Source organism: Cervus canadensis, chromosome 8 (assembly GCF_019320065.1).
Source record: "Cervus canadensis isolate Bull #8, Minnesota chromosome 8, ASM1932006v1, whole genome shotgun sequence".
NCBI classification, from domain to species: domain Eukaryota; kingdom Metazoa; phylum Chordata; class Mammalia; order Artiodactyla; family Cervidae; genus Cervus; species Cervus canadensis.
Genome location: NC_057393.1, coordinates 6,456,263 through 6,469,493, shown reverse-complemented (window position 1 = coordinate 6,469,493; position 13,231 = coordinate 6,456,263). Strand labels below are relative to the sequence as shown.

At 44.6% G+C, this 13,231-nt stretch overlaps 1 protein-coding gene across 1 annotated transcript in view; it reads right to left on the bottom strand.

Annotated features, from left to right (window-relative positions):
• Positions 1 to 13,231, bottom strand: part of ADAM12 (ADAM metallopeptidase domain 12) — a 143,727-nt gene that overhangs the window by 78,799 nt on the left and 51,697 nt on the right. The window contains exon 8 of the mRNA XM_043475108.1: positions 7,493 to 7,641. Coding sequence (XP_043331043.1) covers positions 7,493 to 7,641 — 149 coding nt within the window. The remainder of the gene's footprint in view (positions 1 to 7,492; positions 7,642 to 13,231) is intronic.

Here is a 13,231-nt window from a genome sequence, read left to right as displayed (position 1 = left end):
TCCATCTACTATCAGCCCACTCAAACATCAGCCTATCTACCCCTCCATCAACCATCCATTCAACCACTCATCCATCCTTCCATCCATATATCCATCCTTCCATCCTTTCAGTCCAGAAGTATTTATTGAAATTTACTATATACCAGACACCTCTATATTCTAGGTGCTGGGGATTTAGCAGTGAATAAAACAGACAAAACTGATGACCCACTAGAGCTTAAAGTGGGTCCCTCTGAATACTGTTGGTCACAGAGAGGCCCAGAATTTACCCTTGATGTTACACTGCAGCGTCTGTGCCACATGTTCTGGGGAAAGGAGGAAGCTGTGTGTGTGTGTTTGTGTGTGTGATGGGTGTGTGTGTGTTGTTTGTATGTAAGGGTGGGGGAAGCACTGGCAAAATTTCAGCAGCAATGTCCTGGGGAAAGGAGGAAGCTGTGTGTGCGTGTGCGTGTGTGTGTGTGTGTGTGTGTAGGTATTGGCTGAATTTCAGCGGCAATGTTTTCACACATGTTCTACCACAAATAAAATGCTGGATTAACGAGCAATGACAGGAAATAATTCTCTGCTGTTGTAACATAAGTTGAAGGAGATTTGCAGAACTAAATGCTTAAAAATGGGCCAGCCCTCCTTCTTCGAGAAGTCACACAGGGACAAGGCTCTGGACTGAGGAGGCTTCAGTCCCCACACGACGCCTGAATGCAGCAAAACAGCCACAGAGGCAAGTGCTGGCGAGGAGCCGGGAGGCAGGGGGGCATGGCCGCCCCAGTCGCCATCTAGTCTGGACCATGGAGCTCCTTGGGAGCCTGAGGTGGGAAGCAGGAGCATCTTCCTCTGACCAGAACCTCCAAGTAGACACCCTTCTCCTCTTCCTGAGGTTCACCGCTGCCGCACGTGTTTACTGGACCTAAGTCACAGCAAGGTGGAGAGTCAGGGGCGTGGCTCCTGGGGACTCAGCCTTACATCCTGGGGCTTCCACTTGGGTAGTTTTGAAAACATAAGCGATTCATTTAACTCTCTGAGCTCCATCAAATGGCTATAAGCACACCCACCTCACACCTTTGACGGATGACAGAGGACACCCCAGTGCCGTCCAGGGTCCAAGTCAACTTTGCCTCTGTTCATTTCCTCCAAGCTGGATATTCAAGGAGGAGAGGCCATGTGGAATGGTCTTCCCAGCTTGACCTCTGGTTTGTAGCCAGCTTAAGAGGAGCAGACATTCTACATGCCCTTGGGCAGTGACTATTACTATCCCAAGTCTGCACGGGTCGCAGACAAATTCTTTCATTTTTTTAGTGAGCAAAATCTAATCCTGTGGAGAGGAAATAAGTATACAGTCTGTACTGAGGGACTCTCCTGCCAGTTGATTTCCCCTTTACGGTTACGTCGGGAAGTAGCCAACTCAATTACTCTGGTTGGATAATTAAATCGATTCTAACCTATAGTGTTTTAACGTTACTAGACTTCCTCATTTTGTTGCTGTTTGTATTTCTTTTTTAATTCCTTGGGGAAAGATTTCCATTCCCTCCACTGTACTTGGAAGAAGTGAAGACTTTCTTAAACTTTTCATTGAGAAAAAAAAAAAAAAAACTCACCTTCAAATGAAGGGCTGATAAGGGGAAATAATCTTCTCCAATCCCATGCTCATAAAATCTCTTTATAATAAGCATATTTCAAGACCTTAGACAGATCCTCAAACTTCAAAAGTTTGAAGGGTGAGTTTTAATTATGTATGTTTTGCACTGATTTTTCAAGAAAGCAAGTTTTTCGAAAGGTATAGACTTTCCAGATACATTGGATTTCTGTCAATTCCTACCACATCTGAAACTTGGGAAGTTTTCACTGAAAAGTAGTCAATTTTAGTTTCTTGAATCACAGTTTCAGATAGAAAAGTGAAAGTGATAATTGCTCAGTTGTGTCTAACTAACTCCTTGCGACCCCATAGATTGTAGCCCGCCAGGCTCCTCTGTCCATGGAGTTCTCCAGGCAAGAACACTGGAGTGGGTAGCCATTCCCTTCTCCAGGGCATCTTCCTGACCCAGGGATTATACCTGAGTCTCCTGCTTTGCAGGCAGATTCTCTACCATCTGAGCCATCGGGATACAAGCTGCCTCAAATATAAATTCAAATTTCCTGTAACACGAGCTAGGAATTCTCAAGGAAAGTCAGCCGAACCCTATTCAATTCTTCTGGGATTGGTTCAGACTGGACTTCACTCTGGAATATTCCCAGTGCACACCCCTTCCAACCTTGCTTCTTGTTCACAATAAATTATTGGTAATTTTTTTTAAAGGTGTTAAATGTGATTATGGTAATGTTTAAAATTTTCTCCTTATCTTTAAGAGGCACAATTCAAATATTTATAGATGAAGTTATGATACCCAGTATTGTATAAATAGATTAGGCACCCTGACTGCAAACCCCATGGCACCCAAAATGTCCTGGAGGAGAGCCCTGAGCTTTGGGTCTGCAATCACCAGTTTGCTTGTCTGTCTTCCTCGTCATGGTAGAAGGGTCTAGAAGTCAGGATTCATGCCATTTGGGTCTGCTGGCCCACTCTGCTCCTTGGGATCAGACACACAGGTACCCCAAAATACTAGTTGAGTCAATGAGAGGTTTTGCTGTAATTAGTTGCCCAGCCCTGTTTCACGCAGCTGGCTTGTCCGAGGTTGAGGGTGGAGCCCACATCCTCTCGGTTTTCAAGAGAGGAGGGTGAACTTGGGTGGAGCCATCCAGCTGTGCTCCACGTCTGGACAGCTGTGTAGCAAGGAAGCATGCAATGAATGTTTCCTGAATTGAATTAAACGGAATCGAATGAGCCAATTATCCACACTTCTGCGGAAGTGGACTGGCGATGCTTCCACCTTAAACGTGGTTATTTGATCTAGCTGTAGATGGTATTCGTGAACGCCCAACCTCAGCGGAATGTAATTGATCTACACCCCTCATGAGCAAGCGGTGACCCTCGCTCCTTTATTTCCTCAGCCCACATTATACTGGGTGCCAAATGCACTGCCCACCACTGCCTGTTGGCAATGGGGCAGCACATTCTCTGCTTGAGAGTTGTTTGTCAGATTAAACAAAACTCAACAGCCCCAAACTCCCAATCTTAGGATCAGCATGAAAACTATGGCAGTAATTCCTTTCAGAGACACACATGTACAATGTGGAAGTGCTCTTTTGTGGTCTTTGGACGTAGAGTCCTTAAAGAATCTTACTGGAGAAACAACAAAGTGAAATCCCAAACAGAAAAGACTCAGTCCAGGTAAGAATACTGGAGTGGGTTGCCATGCCCTCCTCCAGGGGATCTTCCCGACCCAGGGATCAAACCTGCATCTCTTGCATCTCCTGCATTGGCAGGCAAATGCTTTATCGCTGAGCTACTTGGGACATCTTCTGGTCTTGGCTTAAACGTCATCTCCACAGAGTTCTTCCCCAAACCACTAATTAACGTCTGGCCCCCCAGCCAACACGTCTGCTTTCCACCCTCTTCCTTTGCTTTCGTCACAGATTTCCTTTTAACCTGCAGTTTTTAATTTACTGCTTTCCAAGGCTGTCTTCCTCACAAGAATTCAAGTTCCATGAGGTCAAGAAAAGGACCTCTCCTGTTCATGGTTGAAATAACTCCACCATCTATCCAAGTGCATAACCCACTGCAGGAACTGAGTCACTGTGTGTTTTAGTCCAGCTGTATCCCGTCATGAGATGGCTCTATGACTCCAACTCTCATCTTAACAGGAAATTTTCCTCAAAAAATAAGAGGAGGTTCTGACAGTAATTTCTGAACACTAACCCTGCCTTTTTTCCTACTCTCGGAAGTGACATTTACTATTATACTAAATATTCTTTCCCCAAAGTGCTCACATTATTCAAATTATTTTTCTTACTCCCATAAATGTGGCATACTTAGCCCTCAACCCCTTAAGGCCAAATGCTCCAAGAAGCTCATTAATGGATGGACTCAACTGAGTTCAAACTCCTACTCCAATCCCCAGATTTTGCTTTTGCCAAAGGGTGATTTCCAAGACAGGTCTTAATGTTAACTATCCAAAGACATAAAACACACACTCTCACACACACTCAAAGACCTGTAGTAATTAATGATATGACCCCATAAGGACACCCCCTCCAACTATTTCTGTAACATGCAACTGAAGTCATGACACCCATGTTTAAAAGAGCTCTCCTCCACCCTCCATTTCCAGGCCTTTGGGTCCCATTCGTCAATGACGGCAGTTGGTGAAATTTCAGAGTTAGAATTCTGGAATGTTTTGATAAGGAATAAACAAGGGGTATTAAGGAATGCATTTCTTTTCTTTAAACCATCTGCAACACTTGTTTCTTTTTGATTCTGGGAGAGTTTCGTATCATGAAAGCTGTCCCTGATTCATCTCTTTGCAAGTCATCTTTGGGGCTGAGACTTAAATCACATTTTTAACATTTGCCACTCATGTCTGAATCAGCAGTGGGGAGGAAGTCGGGAGGAAGGTTTGGACGTGGGCCAGTTGAAAATGAGCCATTCTCGCAGAAACCATGGGTGCTCACATGGCACTAGAAGCGCTTTCCAGCAACTATGAGCAGGAACTCTGGAAAAAAAAGAGAGCCTTTAACGCTTCAATGGCTCCAAGGTTCCTGTGAGCTAAACAATAATAATAACACCACTGTCTATTTGTGGAGTGATTTGTAATTTACAAGGACATATGATCTCATTTAATCCACTCTCTGACTCTCATGGGGACCCTATGAGGTAAGAGAATGACCACGTTGAGATAATGCTGGAGATTAAAAGCAGCCTGGAAATTCTACAATGGGTGATGGATGACTGAGGTGGCCGGAACAGCTCGACCTCCCCCTTACTGTGGGCTTTTGTGATTAATTCACCCACTTGCTTAGGAAGTTTCTCTCCATCTGAGAAAATTAAAAACACCACTCTCTGGACAGGAATGTGGGATCACAAATGAGAACCAAATAGAAAAGATTTACACAAAAGCACAAACTCAGCAAAAGAGGAAACTTAGAAATCGCTAATAAGGTATAAATCAAGGAAAGGCTATTAACAAACCCCTGGTAAGAAAAGAAAAAAAAAAGCTTTTAAAGTGATTTGCTGAGCTCTTAACAATACCATTTCTACCTATGATTTTCAAATATCTCCAGGGTAATTTGGCTCGAATCCTTAAACACTGTCATGAAGACGTTCCAAGTTGAAGGGCTTTACACAAAATTAGAGGGTACCAGAAAGCAGTGCCTTGCTATTATACCTCCAGAATTCTGTGAATTTTAGAACTGGAGGGTCTTGCTCATTTGTGTGTTCCCCACAACAAAATACATGGGTCAGAGTATTTGTTTAATGTGTGAACAAGCAAGCAAAAGAATGGGTGGATGGATGGATGGAATGATGTACACAATGAACACATAGATGGATGGATGCAGGACCAGATGGATGTATAGGCAGATGAAACAAACAATGAATAGATTGATGGAAGTAAGGAATGGAAGAAGGATAAAGACTAACTCACGTATTTTACTGATAAAAACGTAAGAGCCAGTGGGGTTACTAATTTGTCTATTTGCCAAAAACAGCTGGTGTCAGAATTGAGGCTCTCAGGTCTCTTAAAATCCCAGTGTAGTGTTCCCAGTCTAGACTCTCTTCTCTTCCATTTGCCTTTTTTCATCAAGAGTTCTGAATCATTAACAGTATTAACAACACAATCTTCTTAGTCTTTGAGAGCCATTTTTGGAGGCAATATAGGCTGGTATATTTGTGCCTACTTGATAATCAGGGATATTAAGCACAGAGTGAATTTCCTGTGACCACTTTGAGCTCATCAAGAATGAGAAAGCATGAAAACCACTCAATTTCACATCAACTTTCTGCCAATCTCACCCTCAGAGATTCACACAGCGAGCTGCCCGTGACGCTGGACCCTACCTGGGCCGGTGGAATACTGGAAACAGAGGGGAGCCATGGGCCCTGGCCCAATCTCACCCCCAAGGAGAAATTATTTGCCCCAAATACCCAACAAACAGTTATTCTGCCCCTGCCCAGGGAGTTTAAATGACATGGGGCACATTATTTCTTGGAGCAAACTGCCCCGCTTTGGGGATGTTCCCCTGGTTGAAATCTAGAGTTTTGCAGCATTTCACTTCCTGTTGGTACTGGGCCTAAGATATTGGGTTGGTCAAAAATTTCATTTGGGTTTTTCTGTAAGATGTTATGGAAAAATCCAGATGAAATTTTTGGCTAACCCAGTACTTTCACTTCTGGCTCAGGTTCTTGGCTTCTGCCATCACAGGCTCAGAGAGCAAGTTCTTCTACGAGGTCTTGGTGAGTCCCTTGAATTGTGCTTAAGACAGAACCTCGAGCAAAAACGATGCATATCTGTGCTGATGGTGGCGATGGCCGATGGACTGGAGATGCAGGGCCTTGCTGGGGTGAGACGGCTCAGGGACCAGCTCCGTTGAAATGACAACGCCCACCATGTGAGCCTGCAGTCCAGCCCCACAAGCCATTCGGGAGGAGGCCCACGAGGCTGTCAGTTGCAGAAGCATTACCGCATTCTGTAACGGTCCATCCCTCCACTGGGACTTCTAATCCTCTTTAAGTAGGTGCCCCTTGAACATCATGCCCTCACGGAGGCCGGCCCTCAGGATGCCCATTGGCACCTGCTTCTTGCCGCCAGGGCTTCCTTTGGCAAACCCAGGGAGCAGGCTTGGCCTAGGAAGTCCCATGAAGATAAGCACTGGGGAGGTCTCAGGATATAAAAAAGAAGCTGGCATCATCACAAGGGCATGTTTTCCTTCACTAATGAAAATCTTCCTACTTTAGCACAACATCTAGTTTGGGAGGGACCCTTAGAGGCGTAGGAACGCATTGGAATCTGGAATCATTCCAAGCTGCATCTATTTCCACCTCCTCTGAATGCTCCAATAATTAAACTGTCTTCCTTTTTTTTTCTGGGTGGACCAAGTATAGAATTTCAGAAAACCATGAAGCAAGGAAGAATGATGTAACTTACGGAGGAGGGAAAGTCACTGAAGATTGAGAAGGGGATGTGGTATCAGCAGTAGGGACCCTACAAGTTCCCAAGCTACTGACACTTAGATCCTTCGCCCCAGGGCCAACCCAGAGAGAAGACGCGTCTCCCCACCTGGGACCCATCTCATTGTGCCCCCTTTGCCCGGTGGCTTTACCAGGCCCAGATGGAGCTGTAGGCGCAAATCAAAACCACATGTGGGGAATTCCAGGGTTATTTGCGATCTCTAAACAAAGGCCATATCCGGGCCCACCACTTCTAGGTGAAGAGCTCAGGCCACACGCCCTATGCTCTGCAATCCGGGTGCTTCTCTCTGAGGAGCCCGGTCCATGGACTTTCTTTCTGGAAGCTTCCACGGGTGCTCTGGCCAGAAAACCAGGGAGCTCTTTGCCCAGCTGTTTCCTGATACGCGTCCCCGGCCACAGCCCGGCTCCAGGAGCAGCCGAAGCAAGGGTACTTGCCCGGTTGAAGGGTTCATGATGCAGCCTCCTTTGTCGGCGGCCGTCTTGCAGCTGCAGCCTCTCTCCAGGGTGTCATGGTTCATCCCAAAATTGTGGCCCAGCTCGTGTGCCAGGGTCACGGCCGCGCCCAGGGGGCTGTCTGAATGGTCCTCAAAGAAAACACAAGGGCACAATGTATAGGTCACAGCCTTTTGACCTCTTTCCCAGCACCCCCTTCCCTCCCAGCTCTGCCCCCCAGACATTTATCTTTCGTGAACATTTGATGGAATCCAATCTCCTATAAGGAACCAAGATGTGCTGTGCTATGCTCAGATGTGTCCTGACTCTTTGTGACCCCATGGACTGTAGCCTGCCAGGCTCCTCTGTCCATGGGATTCTCCAGGCAAGAATACTGGAGTGGGTGGCCAGGCCCTCCTCCAGGGGATCTTCCCAACCCAGGGATCAAACCCACATCTCTTGGGTCTCCTGCACTGGCAGGCGGGTTCTTTACCACTAGTGCCCCTTGGGAAGCCCAAGGATAGAGCCCCATTATTTAGTTTAGACTTAAAGATTTGACCTATTTTATTAAACTAGTGTGGGGCCCCCTCTGCTGAAGAATGCATTCCTTATGAATACATATAGGATTCCTCGTGTCTTTACATGAAATAATCGAGACAATCATTTCCCTCTGGCATCCTACAAGCTCTCACAAGACACAATCCTACTGAATGAGGCAAAACGCTGTCCCGCCTCAAAGGAAGAGGCGATCCTTCCTAGGTGGTTCAAGTGGTAAAGAATCCGCCTGCTGATCCAGGAGATGCAGGAGACACAGGTTTGATCCCTGAGTCGGCAAGATCTCCTGGAGGAAATGGCAACCCACTCTGGTATTCTAGCCTGGGAAATCCCATGGACAGAGGATCTGGTGGGCTACAGTCCATGGGGTCGCAAGGGTCGGACACGACTTAGTAACTGTACAACAATAGGAAGAGGCAGCTCATTTCTTCATGGGAAATATAAGTACCATTTTATCCTTGATTGAGAAGATGCTGATAGAAAGTCAGGAGAGGAAGCATACTTAGTACAGTCTAAATAAGATCTGAGCAATCTTTGTTTTTTTTGACAGTTGAACCATGCTTGCTAATATTGTTTTATGCAGTATACATAGCTTGTTCTCAGTATACATCTTTCTTGCTTACTGTCTCTCATCGACTCCTTTTCCCTTTCATTTGAGTTGGCAGCCATGATACCCATGGAGTCTTCATCCTGTTAGCAGATGCATTATCTTGTTGGACATCAAAAGATTCGAGCAGGGGAACAGTTGGAATCCAGCAGGGCTGCTAGTGTTGGAGGGGCTCCTGGGAGGAGTGAGTCGGCCGCGGCTCACTGCGGGGATGGGGGCACTGGCAGGACTGTTAGTCCTGGAAGGTGCCCCTTGGCCCCATTTCTCCGGGATCTGAGAAATTCTTACTGGGTATGCCTCTTGCTGTCTACTTGGTAAAGAAGGATACTTGGAAATTTTATAATAGTTCACCATAAAAGCAAACTGCATTGAATAAAGTGTCTGAAGACTCACTGAATTAGTTTGGAAGTTTACCTTCATCTGCAATTTTCTGGAAGAGTTTGAGTAAGATAGGTGTTAGCTCTTCTCTAAATTTTTGGTAGAATTCAGCTGTGAAGCCATCTGGTCCTGGGCTTTTGTTTGCTGGAAGATTTTTGATTACAGTTTCGATTTCCTTGCTTGTGATGGGTCTGTTAAGATCTTCTATTTCTTCCTGGTTCAGTTTTGGAAAGTTATACTTTTCTAAGAATTTGTCCATTTCATCCAAGTTGTCCATTTTATTGGCATACAGCTGCTGGTAGTAGTCTCTTATGATCCTTTGTATTTCAGTGTTCTCTGTTGTGATCTCTCCATTTTCATTTCTAATTTTGTTAATTTGGTTCTTCTCTCTTTGTTTCTTCATGAGTCTTAAGATCGCGACTTGCCTGCTCTCATTTTGTCAGGAGGCATCCTGATTCTCTGACTCTTGCTGCTGGGAGTTCACTCAACCTTTTGCTTGGTTTTGGAAGGTGGGTTTTCCATCTAGCAAGAGCTGCTTGGCCACCCCCAACTTAGTGGAGTGCATGCATGGCTTGGCTAAAGAGATATTAGAAATTAATTTTTAAAATATCACTAACTCAGCCTTTAATCAGTGACTATGATCTGCAGAAAGGGTGCCCATGACTGGTGTTTCTGCAAACGCCTGTGCATCACCGGGTGTTGAAGGCGACTTTCTGAAGCCTGCTTTGTGCTGCAAGAGGTAACGTGGGGGTTCTCAGGAAACAGTGATACTGTGCTTTACAAGCTTCTTGGCACCAGAAACCAGTTCTGTGGAAGACGATTTTTCCACAAACGGGGGAGAGGGTGGGGATGGTTTTGAGATGTTTCAAGTGTTTTACATTTATTGTGTAGCTTATTTCTATTAGTATTATATCAGCTTCACCTCAGATCATCAGGCATTAGATCCCAGAGGTTCGGGACCCCTGCTTTATTTTTTATTTATTTATTTTTCTTTTCTTTTTTTTGGGGGGGGACCCCTGCTTTAGAGAAAATGCTGTTCCTGATACAGATAATCTTTGTGGGGTCTCTTGATAGAGGTGTGCTCATGTAAGATTTTGTAGGTTTGCTGGCAGTTAAAGCTGTAGCTGCCTTTCTCAGTAGCCCTCAGTCTAAGAAAAGAGTGGCATGTCAAACCAAGTTATTCTTAGAATAAATGAAATTCCTAACAAATTATTTGTTTAGATTTTATAGTTTCCTGTTGTAGGAAGCTTCACAAATGTTTCAGGAAATCAATTTTCTTCAATCTGAAAATGCTGAATTTAGCGTGCTTTGGTACAAAATTCTAGGAATTCACCTTTTTTTTTTTTTTAAAAAAGACTCTTCATTAAATTCTTTTATATCACTGAATATCGCGGTTTTGTTTTGAACTGCCTAATTGTTTCACATTCTTCCACATATAGGTGATTATAAACAGAATGTCTCTTAAGAGACCCTGATAAAGGGTTTACATTTCTAATAAAACAAAACCTATTTCTTTATTACTGGCATTATCTCCAAACCAAGACTATTTTAGTCCAGTTAGATACAAAGGCGTGGCTTGAGGTAACTGAAATGAAAGATTTGCTCAATCTCAGAAAAATGGAGAAACGGTACAGAACTCAGATCTCCAATGCAATCAGGATTCCTGCTTCCTTGTGACAGGATTTCCTTCCTCTTAGATTTGTGGGTCCTTGAAAGAGGCACGGTTACATGTAACACTCACGAATTTAACTTCAGACACAGTGGGAGAAAGTCTGGATGTTTTAGATCTGGTCAAGATATTGATTTTGTTGACCTCAAGAATTTGATAGAAACTAAAGGAGCTGTGCGCTTTCAGCCAACATGGTGTTTCTCTTCAGTTCAGTTCAGTTCAGTCACTCAGTCGTGTCTGACTCTTTGCAACCCCATGAATCACAGCACGCCAGGCCTCCCTATCCATTACCAACCCCCGTAGTTTACTCAAACTCATGTCCATTGAGTTGATAATGCCATCCAGCCATCTCATCCTCTGTCGTCCCCTTCTCCTCCTGCCCTCAATCCTTCCTGGCATCAGGGTCTTTTCCAATGAGTCAGCTCTTCGTATCAGGTGGCCAAAGTACTGGAGTTTCAGCTTCAGCATCAGTCCTTCCAATGAACACCCAGGACTGATCTCCTTCAGGATGGACTGGTTGGATCTCCTTGCAGTCCAAGGGTCCGTCAAGAGTCTTCTCCAACACCACAGTTCAAAAGCATCAATTCTTCGGCACTCAGCTTTCTTCACAGTCTAACTCTCACATCCATACATGACCACTGGAAAAACCATAGCCTTGACTAGACCGACCTTTGTTGGCAAAGTAATGTCTCTGCTTTTTCATATGCTATCTACGTTGGTCATAACTTTCCTTCCAAGGAGTAAGCATCTTTTAATTTCATGGCTGCAGTCACCATCTGCAATGATTTTGGAGCCCCCCCAAAATAATGTCTGACACTGTTTCCACTGTCTTCCCATCTATTTCCCATGAGGTGATGGGACCAGATGCCATGATCTTAGTTTTCTGAATGTTAAGCTTTAAGCCAACTTTTTCACTCTCCTCTTTCACTTTCATCAAGAGGCTCTTTAGTTCTTCACTTTCTGCCATAAGGGTGGTGTCATCTGCATATCCGAGGTTATTGATATTTCTCCCGGCGATCTTGATTCCAGCTTGTGCTTCCTCCAGCCCAGCGTTTCTCATGATGTGCTCTGCATAGAAGTTAAATAAGCAGGGTGACGATATACAGGCTTGACGTACTACTCCTTTTCCTATTTGGAACCAGTCTGTTGTTCCATGTCCAGTTCTCTTCATGTGAAGCAAATAAAGAATGTGCCTAAGGATGGACTTCACTGTTGGCTGGCTTGTCAAACACACTACTTGTTAATTAATTCTGGCCTGGACTTGACTTCTGATGCAGTGTATTTACCTGCGTCTCTTTCCCACATCCATTTTCATCTTTTGAAAATAGTCTTCCCTGTCTGCTTTCAAAGACGGAATCTTGATCAAATGTGTGCATGTAAACAGAATAAAGGATGTGAACTTTGAAAAGCCTCTTTATGTAATCAGATCGGTCATAAGAACGTTTAACAGGCCACAGCTGCAGACCTGCCATGCTTATAAGGAATTCAGTTTCAGCCCTAAAAAATATTTATGCCAAGTTTTAAGTGGCAAAGTCAGTAGCAACTGACCATGGAACCATGAAAGAGAAAATGATTCCCTCTTAAAACTTTACAGGCTACTCTGTTAAAAATACAGTTGGGATCTGACTTGAAATGAACCTGGCACCAACAGAAAACAAACTTTCCAGTGACTTCCAGGTTCAAAGAAAACCAGAGGGCGGACTGTTTAAGCCAGAAGTCCACTGGGTGGGGGCAACCCCTCCGTAGAGCCTCCTCAGTCTACACATTTAGTGCGTGTTTATGTTAATTACCCACGCCACCCAGAGGAGAGGAAAATATTCCATGCAGATATTCACTAAGAAGATTAGGGTGGGCAGTACGTGAAGAGCAAATAGAAGTCAGCAAAATATTCCTCCTTCAGCCCTTTAATACAATCAAATATTCACAAATGTTCTGTTTGAAAAATGTGGAAGAATTCACGATTTCTTGGAAGGGCAAGGCTCTGTTTGTTTAACAGAGGGGGTGGGATGGTCTCTGAGGACACTCCCTGTCTGAGGGCTGGTACGAAGGGGATACTACATTGTTCCATCAGGGTCTGAAACCACATGGGATGAGAGTCTTCCCTTTAGTTACCCGACGAAGGGGAGCCCATCAAAGTTACCTCCCTGTTACTTTCAGAAGGAACAAGTCCCAAATAGTCTCCCCGTTTTATTTCCTTTTATAAACATATATAGCTCTTATATGAAAAAGTGATCCTTGTAAAGCAATAAACCCAGGTCTCTGCCTTCCAAGAATAAGGTTAGTATAAAGACAAATTGGACCCTGGCAAGGAGGTATGTCAAGCATTCGCAGTGGTAAACAGTTAAAAACCTCAGACTTTTGGCTATTGGGCCTAGAGGCAGAACCATCAGAAAGCCATTCTAACGGTAATATCTGGTGAGACCACAGTCCATCCCAGAAGCTGAGTGATGAGGGCAACCCCAGTGCCCTGGCTCATCCCAGCGCTGGGAGGATTTCCTGGTTGGAGGTTCTCACTTGAAACTTTTCCTCCATA